This window comes from Myxocyprinus asiaticus, chromosome 4 (genome assembly GCF_019703515.2).
Source record: "Myxocyprinus asiaticus isolate MX2 ecotype Aquarium Trade chromosome 4, UBuf_Myxa_2, whole genome shotgun sequence".
Taxonomy (NCBI): Eukaryota; Metazoa; Chordata; class Actinopteri; order Cypriniformes; family Catostomidae; genus Myxocyprinus; species Myxocyprinus asiaticus.
Window position 1 is genome coordinate 12,450,946 of NC_059347.1, and position 11,768 is coordinate 12,462,713.

General features: G+C 36.7%; 1 protein-coding gene across 2 annotated transcripts in view; it reads right to left on the reverse strand.

The window, feature by feature from the left end:
- The window catches only part of srek1 (splicing regulatory glutamine/lysine-rich protein 1), a 29,647-nt gene that overhangs the window by 1,740 nt on the left and 16,139 nt on the right, over positions 1-11,768 (reverse strand). For both annotated transcript variants that reach the window (XM_051691647.1, XM_051691653.1), the window contains 5 exons: positions 11,021-11,151; positions 10,720-10,819; positions 10,505-10,615; positions 10,281-10,412; positions 6,918-7,032 (listed from right to left, as the gene is read on the reverse strand). In XM_051691647.1, coding sequence (XP_051547607.1) covers positions 6,918-7,032; positions 10,281-10,412; positions 10,505-10,615; positions 10,720-10,819; positions 11,021-11,151 — 589 coding nt within the window. The remainder of the gene's footprint in view (positions 1-6,917; positions 7,033-10,280; positions 10,413-10,504; positions 10,616-10,719; positions 10,820-11,020; positions 11,152-11,768) is intronic.

Genomic DNA, 11,768 nt, shown 5'->3' on the forward strand with positions numbered 1-11,768 from the left:
CATCCTGGAATGTAAAGAGCTTAAATGGATCAATAAAATGGACCAACATTTTTTCACACCTTAAACATCTTAAAACGGAAATAGCTTTCCTTCAGGGAACAAACTTGCTTAATTCGGATCACCTTAGATTGAAGAAATCATGGATAGGTCACATTTTTCATTCTAAGTTTAATGCAAAAGCAAGCAAACAGCCATACTAGTAAACAAAATAATTCAATTTTAGGTTTCTAACATTAATGCTGACCCCCAAGGCCATTATGTTATCGTTTGGGGGCATCTCTTTCACACCCCTGTCGTGCTGGTGAATGTTTATTGTCCCAATTGGGACAATGCGGCATTTGTGAATAAGCTTGTCTCTGCGCTGCCCAACTTAAATTTACATTATTTGATTTTGGGTGGGGATCTTAACGGATCCAATCTTAGACCACTTTAATCCCAAACCAGCAACCAGCTTGTCTTAATTTCTAGCCAAACTGGGTAAAGGCATTTTCCTTATTCTCACATGTCCATCATTGTTATACCAGAATTGATTACTTTATCACAGATAAAAACCTTTTGACGTCATTAAAATGGGTGGAATCTGACCATGCTCCCTTACGTCTCTCATTTTTTTTAGCTACACTGGTTGTCCTTTGTGGTGGTTTAATTCTAGGCTGTTGTAAGATAAAGTATTTTGCCAATTCATATCAATCTCAATTGATAACTTTCTAAACTTTAATTCATCAAACCTGGTTTCTCCTTCCCTTTTATGGGAGACTTTTAAAAGTTGTTATCAGTGGAGACATCATATCATATTCCACCTTTATGAATAGAGAGAAGGAAGAAACAACAACAACTTATTAATGCAATATCAGAAATCAATCACAAGTATTCCACATCCCCTAAGCCTGAACTTTATAAAGAAAGAATTGCTCTTCAAACTCAAAACAATTTGATTTCTACATCTCAAAAAGAGCAGCTTATTCTTCGCTCGTGTGGACTTTTCTAAGAGCATGGGGAAAAGGCTGGCTGACTCTTAGCCCATCAACTTGAATCAAGATCTGCATCACAGATTATTTCTCAAATTGAGGACAAGTCTGGAGAATTGTCCATTAATCCCCTCACAATTAATAATACTTTTAAAAAATGTTATTCTAACATACATAAATCAGAGTCACCCAGAGATCAGTTGTTGCTCATAGAATTCTTTAATAAAATAAGGGTTCCAACCATTTCATCTGAACAAAAAGAAGAGTTGGATGAACCCATTCATCTTGAGGCAATTTCTTTGATGCAGAGTGGCAAAAGCCCAGGGCCTGATGGGTTCCCAAAATGAAATTTTCTGCCAAATTAGTGCCCTTATTATTCAACATGTTTGAACATTCTTCATCTCAAGGCACTTTGCTGAAATCTTTTACTGAAGCATTAATTACACTTTTATTGAAACCCAACAAGGAGGCAACCAAGTGTACTTCATACCGGCCAATTTCTTTGCCAAGTTCTGATGTAAAAATTTTAGAAAAGTTTGTGGCTATTCGTTTGGAGTCACCCTTGGCCAATGTAATTTCAGCCAATTGAACAGGTTTCAATAAAGGGCGGCACTTATTTTTTAATGTCCACTGACTTCTTAATGTCCTTCACACTCCCCCGTTCCATGAAGTTGTAGTATCACTCGAAGCAGAAAAGGCGTTCGACTGTGTTAAGTGGGATAATCTTTTTTTTTTTTTTTGCAATGGACCAAATTTATAGAGTGGATCCATCTTTTGTAAACCTCTCCTTGAGCATCAAGGGGCAGTGGTGGCTCAGCGGTTAAGGCTCTGGGTTACTGCTCAGAAGGTTGGGGGTTCAAGCCCCAGCACTGCCAAGATGCCACTGTTGGGCCCTTGAGCAAGGCCCTTGACCCTATCTGCTCCAGGGGTGCCGTATTATGGCTGACCCTGCACTCTGACCCCAGCTTAGCTGGGATATGTGGAAAAAAAAGAATTTCACTGTATATGTGCAAATGTATAATGTGTGATAAATAAAATTATTAATTATTAAATTATTAATCATCAGTGATTACAAATAAATTGCATTCTGAAAACTATTCTCTAACAAGAGGTACCCGTAAGGGCTACATCTTCATTTCGTGGTATACATACACTACCGGTCAAAAGTTTTGAAACACCTGACTGAAATGTTTCTCATGATCTTAATCTTTTGATCTGAAGGCGTATGCTTAAATGTTTTAAATTCATTTTGTAGACAAAAATATAACTGTGCCACCATATTAATTTATTTCAATACAAAACTAAAATTTAATAAAAATAAAAAAAAATTTTTTTTGAAATTGATGACTTGGACCAAATAATAAAGAAAAGCAGCCACTAAGTGCCCAACATAGATGGGAACTCCTTCAATACTGTTTAAAAAGCATCCCAGCGTGATACCTCAAGAAGTTGGCTGAGAAAATGTCAAGAGTACATTTCTGAAAATTCTAGGCAAAGGGTGACTACTTTGAAGATGCTAAAATATAACACAGTTTTGATTTATTTTGGATTTTTGTTTAGTCACAACATAATTCCCATAGTTCCATTTATGCTATTCCATAGTTTTGATGACTTCACTATTATTCTAAAATGTGATACATTTATAATAAAGAATGAGTGTTTCAAAACTTTTTACCGGTAGTGTAGGTGGGGAGTGGAGCAAAAACTCTCTCTACAGTATATGCAGATTACCTTTTCCTCTATATATCAAACCCTGTATCATACATAAGTGACATTACCAATTTGTTTCATGCCTTTGGTACACTTTCAGTTCACAAACTAAATGAGTGTCTGCCTGTAAAAGAATTGGCTAGGAATATTACCATTTCATATAGCAAAACCTGGGTTTCAATATTTGGGTATTAACATCACACGTAATTTTAAGGGTCTTTATGAAAATAATTTTGCACCACTCTTAATAAAACAAAGCTGACTTGCAAAAATGGAGGATTCTATACGTATCTGACCTTAGCTGGCAGGGTGAATTAAAATGAATGTCCTACCTAGATATTTATATTTACTCCAATGTCTTCCTATCTTTTTACCCAAGACCTTTTTTCTTTCTGTAGAAAAAAATATTTTCATGATTATGGAATGGAAAGGTTCCAGGATTCGAAAAGAGTACCGTCAGAGGCAGAGGGTCGAGGAGGTCTGGCACTCCCTAATCTTATGCATTATTATTGGGCGGCGCAGGTACAAAAGATAGCTTATTGGATGCATTCGTCAGGTATTGACTGGTGTGAAATAGAGTCCAAATCATGCACAACAACTTCTTAGCAAGCCTTAGTTACAACCTGCTTACCTATTAAAACTGCACAGTACACATGTAACCCTGTTGTTCACTCCACTCTTAAAATTTGGACCAATTATGTCAGTAATTCCACCTACGAGAAACACTCGTTTCAAAGTCCAACATGTAATAACTATACCTTCCTGCCAGCTAAATTAGACTCCACCTTCTTGCATTGACAAAAGAAGGGCATTGTTCAATTCGGTGATCTCTATTCTGAGGGCTTATTTTCTAGCTTTACTGATTTACGTTCTAAATATAATCTTAGTCAGACAGATCTATTTCATTATTTCCAAGTTGGACAATTTGTCCGCACTCACAGCAAATCATTTCCTAAAATTTAATGGTAGTAAACAACCACACCGTCTTTTTCCAGAGCAGCCTGTATTTCTCCTGAGGTTACCTGTGGGTTTTTCTTTGCATCCCGAACAATTCTTCTGGCAGTTGTGGCTGAAATCTTTCTTGGTCTACCTGACCGTGGCTTGGTATCAAGAGATCCCCGAATTTTCCACTTCTTAATAAGTGTTTGAACAGTACTGACTGGCATTTTCAAGGCTTTGGATATCTTTTTATATCCTTTTCCATCTTTATAAAGTTCCATTACCTTGTTACGCAGGTCTTTTGACAGTTCTTTTCTGCTCCCCATGGCTCAGTATCTAGCCTGCTCAGTGCATCCAAGTGAGAGCTAACAAACTCACTGACTATTTATACACAGACACTAATTGCAATTTAAAAAGCCACAGTTGTGGGAAATTAACCTTTAATTGCCATTTAAACCTGTGTGTGTCACCTTGTGTGTCTGTAACAAGGCCAAACATTCAAGGGTATGTAAACTTTTGATCAGGGACATTGGGGTGATTTCTGTTATCATTATGATTTAAAAAGGAGCCAAACAACTATGTGATAATAAATGGCTTCATATGATCACTATCCTTAAATAAAAGACAGTTTTTTGCATGATCAGTCATATTTTCAAAATCAATGCCAAAATTTCACAGTTTCTGCCAGGGTATGCAAACTTTTGAGCACAACTGTAGATTAGAGATCTGGATTTGGTAGATTGTGAAGTATTCAAGAAGTCAAGAATTGTATTCTGTACAGAATAAGAAATTATCAATATATTTTTGACACCCCTGCTCAGTAACCATCTCAGCAGTATTTTATCTGCAGGTGGCGAACAAAACGTCCTAACCCCCTCCATCTCCCACCTGCAAAATGTTTTCACACTTTGTTTAAAATATGTCATATTTTGGGGAAATACATCAGCTTTACGGTTGAAACATGTTGATGGTTAACAGAGTCAGACATGGGCAAGCCTGTAAATGTCAATCTTTATGAGGTTCAGCAGTAGTCATCCGTTTCTCATCTAGAAAAACTAGAGCAGCACCCAAAGATAGGGCTCAGCTACATGTGCAAATTATTTCAAGTTATCTTACCATGTGCCGTGTGCTCAATGAGGTGCATAGGGAGCAATGCGATTTTCAAACAACATTTAACTGTGGGAACTCATTTCTTTTCATTCGCCATTTTAATAAATTTGTTAATGCTCTACAGAAACATCAATGCAAACATGTGAGTGATCATGAGAGTTGAAACCATAAGGAATCAACACTGGTAGCTTGAAGGCGCCTTCTAGAATTTTTCCATCACCAAATCTGATTACCACTCCGCTTTTCTAACCGTTAAAGACTATACGCCTCCAGAGATTAGCTGTTCCTGGTATTTGCGTAGTTTCATAAAAACCACAATATGAATAAAATGACTGTAATTTGGGTGGTGCTTGTAACCCTGGCAATTTTGAGCATTGCAATTTTTTTAAGTTAGAACATTTACACTTGTAGTTGGTTACATTCACGCAAGTAAACTTGTATGGGAGACACTTCAAACCAGCATTACTACTACTACCCTTTCAGCTGGCTATCGAGAGAAAAATCTGTGTAGAGCCAGGCGATATAGCAAATACTCATAATATATTTGCGCTGATTTTGCCGGCTATAAAAATATAAATAAAGTGACACTGAGAACATTGCATAATGCGCTTTTTATTTGGCCATTAAGTTTCCGGTAGCACTTTATTTTCCAGTACTGTTCTAAATATACTTACTATATAATTACAATAACTAGAGTAATTATTAGGTCCTAAACCTTACCACAACTCTAACCTTAACCCATATCAAGTGCATGCGGTTACCTAATATTACTCAGTAATTTCTTGGGTAAGTACAATGTAAGTATACTGAAAGTATACTTGTCCCACAACTCACAAGTATGAGAGTGTTGAAACAAAGATATTGCAACAGCATTAATGTTCTTCTGTACTTCAGAAATTTGGAAGTAAAAACGGCCTTAGACTTGGGAAGTTCAATTCATTTCAATTCCGATTTACAAGCTCTCGATTTGATAACGATTCACATGGGTGTATTTCAGTTATAATGCCCCTTTTGCTTACATATGAAAGAAATTATTTCCCAGCTAATTCTGTTAATTATACAGGGGACCTTCTAAGTAGGTACATTACATTTACATTCAGTCATGTACGAAATATATTAATTTTACTAATTATATTTTATTAGTTTTTCATCATTTTAGTCACATTTTGGCTTTTTAAAAATGAACAAATAAATGTATTCAATCTATAAATATGATGTTTCATATATTTTTTGTTACATGTTTATTGTATAATTGCATAATTTGTACAAGTATTTACATTGATTTGTTGAACACGTGTTAAAATCTGTGCGGTCTGCATTTCTGTAGACAGTGCCTTTAAATGAGCAAATGTTTACGAGAGACTCGAATGGTTTTACCTCATCTGTTCGATGCATGATTAAAATTAAATGTTTATTTTTTATTGTTTTTAAACTGACAGTAGAGAAAAGAAAGGGTATTAAAAGACATTATTCAGTGTCAAATGGGTCACGTGGATCTCGTCTTTGGACACGCATTACACGGAACAACTTTTACTCTAAACACGCAGTGAAAGGATCTCGCCGCGGAATACTCCACCACTATACTACACAATTACTGGCGAGTAAAATGCAAACAATTACCAGCGAGTTGCCAAATATATACATTTTAGCCGCATAGCATAAATTAGGTCGCAAATGCGAGTGATTTCCTCTCATTGTAGTAGAGGGTTGTGCATAGAGTTAAAGATCTATCTTGGGATTTAAGAATCGATATCGAGATCGTTCAAATGAAGATTTCGATGCATCTGAAAATTTATATTTTATCCACCCCTCTGTTTTTTTACTAAGCATTGTTATATTTGCACAAATAAATACAAATGATTAAATATCATTCTTCCTTGTGTTCATTCAGTGAAAAACATGCCTTCATTATTTTTACTGTTTTAGTTCTTCAGTTTTTGAATATTTCTAGCAACACTAGTTGTTTGGTTGCCATTTCACAGCAAACATAAATAAAAATATTAAAGATATATATTGTAAAAAAATAAAAAAATAAAAAGCAGAAAAATATTGAGATGTTATGCATTTATTTTTTGGCTTTATCGCCCAGCCTTGAATATGTTGTCAGGATTTTACTTGGCACTGGATAATGATCCCCCAAGACAATTTGTGCAAGTAAATGGTTGGTGTGTTTTTAGATGTTGCACTCACCTGTGATGGTTTGGCTTTGTGGTCATAATTCCTGCTTTTTCTCCTGAATGCTGGGCTCTCCCTCCTTTCCTTGCTAACGTCCCTCTCTTTTTCCCTCTTTCTATCCTTCTTCCCTCTGGAAATATACAGACTAAGTTAGGAGGTTCAAATGAGCCTGTAAATGCAATGATGTCAGAGACATAAACATGGTCAAAATAAGTGAACAGTTTTGGTGATGGTGACTAGACTTGCCACAGTATCATAATTTTCACACCAGTGCAGTGTTCACGTTCAAACCGACTAACACTGTTATTACCGCTGGTTGGATGCTAGGTGGTTCTATGGGTTAATTTTCTTTTAAGCAATAGTCTACACAATAATGCAAGGCAGCTTGATTTCAAACTTTGAACTTTATTTTTTATTTATTTTAACTAAAAATGCAAATGTAACTGGAAAAGTGCAATTAAAATTGTGTTGTTTAACTTTTTGAAACATGGCTTTTCAACAGTTGTGAAGGGCAACATCTCTTTGACAACGAACCTATGTCATCCGTGCATTCTCTACCGGTCGGGTATTTCGTTGTCCAGGCAAATACATCACTTATTGTGGGTTGTTGCGGGTTTAATGTTGCCGTTTTATTACCTTTCATCCCAGGACCCAGTTTAGCTGCTTCGGAAGGTTAATGACTTTGAATGTGTGTGAACAAATTTGTTTTGTTCCCTCCCAGGGCTGGACGATATGCAAGACATTTGTTCACAATATTTGTATTATATATATATATATATATATATCTCACAATATCCAATTACATCGTCAACCCCCCGGCTGAGGGATCGGTGAAGATTCTTGCTTTAGTGATTTTTGCATTAAAAATGAAATTCATTGGTTTAAGTTTTTCATTTTTTAAATAAAAGACATTTCTAAATACGAAGTGCACTTCAAACTAAACGAAAAAGCAATTAAAATAACAAAGTGGTTGCTAATTACTAATACATATTAAGATCTAAAAACAATTCTAAATGTAAACATAATAGTTATAATGATGATAATATTCACCATGGTTCGAGGTGAACGTGTTTTTGTATTATTTTATGTTTTAATCACAGATGAATAGGCTGCAGAGTTGCGTTCACAATGATCTGCTCTGTGGAAATAAAACGAACTGAACTCAGAGCACCTCCTACGCTGAGATGGTCTGAGATAATTTACAGCATTCTCATAGACGACACTGTTCTTGCAAAATGTTTTCAGTAGACTAAAACAAAGAAAGTGTGAGAACACTTTACATACACGTGTTTCAGGAGACTGCACGCCTCCGAACAAACAGTGCATCAAAAATGCGCATCCACAGCTTTTCTGTCATCTGTTCTTAAAAATATAATAAAGTGTGTTTCTTCAAGCATGTGTCTGTGTGTCTACCAGCATTTCTTGTGTCATTCTGAATCTGAGACGTCTTACAGTTACCCTCCATGTACATTATATTCGCTACCTGCAATTAAACGTCTTCTGTCAGTGCGCGTACTTTGCTGCCTGTGTAATTTGATACGTTGGTAAAGAACATCTGGCTTTCAATTGCGTTATTTAGGTTCATTTATCATGGGTTGCAAACTATTCTATATTTAAGGCTATTCTATTCATTAGGCTATTGTATTGATATTGGACGTTCCATTCATAATGTTTCACCCTTTTACCCGTTATAAAATGTCACACCGGTGTTGTCCCTTGTACCAGGGTAAAACCTTAAAGGTGACCTGGCTCTCCGCCTTAGCGACCTGGATCACACTGTAACATAATCTGTAAGAGTATTACAAGACTACGGTGTAAAAAAAAATTAAATTCTTAATCAGTACTTTTGCAATTTTTTTCCAGTAAAAATTTCCTTAAAACAAGATACATTTACCTGAGAAGTAAAACTGCCATAAGGTATTAAGACTTGTTTTCAGATAATAACTCTTGAATATATTTTGTGAAGTGTGTATTTTTACTTTTTCTATTGGTTGATGTTTTTCTCATGTTTTCAAAAATGTTGTGGCTTTTCAATCCAATATATACACGTTAAAATTATCTAGTCTTTCTCTTCTGGGAAAATGAACTAAAAACATTGCTGAAATCATCTCCAGCTCAGGGTTGCATACAATTTTTGTCCAATCAAATGCTCTCTAGTAGGTCTGAATGATTTGGACCAAAAAATCAAATTGCAATTATTTTGAAAAATCATTTGAACTGCGATATGATAAACATGAAAAAAAAAGAAGTGTGATTCATTCAACAAAAAAAATTAAACCATGTTTTGCCCATGATTTACTGCCAACTGGAAATACTGTTCTATAAAGGGAATCCTTTTAAAAAGAACCAAAATAAATAAATAAATAAAACACAGTGGGGAAAAAAACATCACAATCACATTGCATCTGTCCGATGTGTACATTTTTTTTGTCCATTTGTGAAAGGGATAGCTTGCTTTTCATCATTATTTTTTTTTTAAACCCAGCCAACTTGAATATTATATTATTGCAATATAAAAATAATATTAATGTTAAGAAATAATTATAGAAATATTGTATAATAAATAATAAATATAATAACATTATAATAGTTATAATAATATAGTAAAACAATTTATTTCTTTAATAATTTCTTAACTTGCTCTTGGCTTTACTATGCAGTCCGGTTAAACCTCAAGCCTCAAAAAAAATTTGGCAGAAGTTTTTATTTTGAACTTTGTAGTGGAGTTTTAATGCATCCTTTTAATGCAGTGAAATACTCATCTGCCTTGCTGTCCACAAAAACACACTGTCATGGGGCTATTTTAATTGTAGCGACCAAACATAGAGGTACAGTATGTAAAATCACGCAAATGTGCAATTAAAGTGAATCTGGAGTGCTTTAAATATAATGCGCTCAGCGCACGTTAGCACACTGAACAGAACTCAGAGCAAATCTGTCAGTGCGCCAGATAGAATTTGTGTGTATCGAACACAGAACCGCTCTGATACCTTTGAAACCACACTGACCCCTTTTACATTGAAACTTAAGAAAGCACTACAACCTACAGACAAAACAGCTGCGCACATAAGCGCAGCACAGCGAGCAACACGTTCAGACTATTTATTTATTAAATTAAAATCGCAGCCCTCTCGGTTGGATAATTGCACTGGGTCATATCATGATTTCGATTTTTTTCCGATTACTCTTTCAGCCCTACTCTCTAGAATAACAATGCCCCTCCCCCAATACCACAGGCCAATAGTACAAACCCATGGTTTGCTAACTAAAGGTTATTATTTAAGAAAGAGAAAAGCCATTTTTTTGCCATTTAGGTTATATTTCGAAACGTTATTTTAAAAGTGTACTGCAGGTTTAATGAAAACACTCTTTTCTGACCTGCTTGTACTGCGGGAATGTCTGGAGCCACTGGAGCCTTTTGGAAGCATCCTTCCCTTTTTGTCCCTCTGCCTCTTTTCATCCCAGTCATCATCCTTCCTCACCCTGCTGTCTTTCTCCTTCCTCTTGTCCCTGGGTAGAGGAGAGAGCACTGACCTTAAATGTCCTGTATCAGTACACAACAAACTGAGCATAAAGACGCCTGTGTTGTTATGCAGAATAACCTTGAGTGAGATTGACTGCGGCTGCGTTTCCTGTCTCTGGAGCGCGAGCGTCTCCTGTGGGACCCACGCGAGTCACTCATCCTCTGTCGGGATCTTTGGGATGGCCGACCCCTTCAACAGCAATAGACCAAATCAGTCATGTTTTACATAAATTATCGAACTGAAACAAACTGGAGATACAAACGTAAGTAGGTTTTAGGATGTGCAAGATCTACCTGTGTCTGGATCTGGATCGCTTTCTTCGCGAGTATGACCGGGAGCGAGATCTAGATCTTCTGGAATGCCTGGAACTGCTGGACGAGCGGTTTTTTACAGCTAGGAGAAATAACCCAAAACTGTGAATGGTGACTGAGGCTACACTTCTGCCATCTCTTTTGTGTTCCATGGGAGACGGTCTTATGGTTTTGGAAAAATATTATGGTGACTAAATGAAAGAGTTTTTATTTTTGGGTGAACAATCTCTTTAAAAACTGTTAATTGTGTCGCACGGAAAAAGTGTTAAATCACTCTCCGAACCTGGCTCAATGGCAGCAGCAATGGTGGATTGAGCCTCACGGACTTTCTTCATAACATCTTCCAACTCTTTGGCAGCAGCCTGCGGCGTGAGCTCTGGAGGCTTCACTATGGCATTATTGGAGTGGTTTATCCTGAAAATGGTGACGTTATGCTGATTAATTGTCATTTAAATCTAATACACAATCAGCGACCACTTTATTAGGTACACCTCTCTCATATTGGGTAGGACCCCCCTTTGATCCCAGAATGGCCTGATTTCTTCGTGGCATGGATTCAACAAGGTGCTGGAAAAATTCTTTAGAGATTGTGCTCTATGCTGACGACAGCATCACGCATTTGCTGCAGATCTGTCGGCTGCTTATTCATGGTGCGAATGTCCCGTTCCACCACATCCCAGGTGCTCTATTGGCCACTGGAGTACACTGAACTCATTTTCATGTTCCTGGAACCAGTTTGAGATGACGTGTGCTTTGTGGCATGGCACGTTATCCTGCTGGAAGAAGCCATTAGAAGATAGGTAGGCCGTGGCCATAAAGGGATGCACATGGTCAGCAACAATACTCAGGTAGGCTGTGGCATTTAAACGATGCTCAATTGGTATTAAGGTGCCTAATGTGTGCCAAGAAAACATTACCCACACCATTACACCACCAAGGCAGAATGGATCCATGGATTCATGTTGTTCACGCCAAATTCTGACCCTACCATATGCATGTCACAGCAGTAATCAAGATGCGACAGAGCAGGC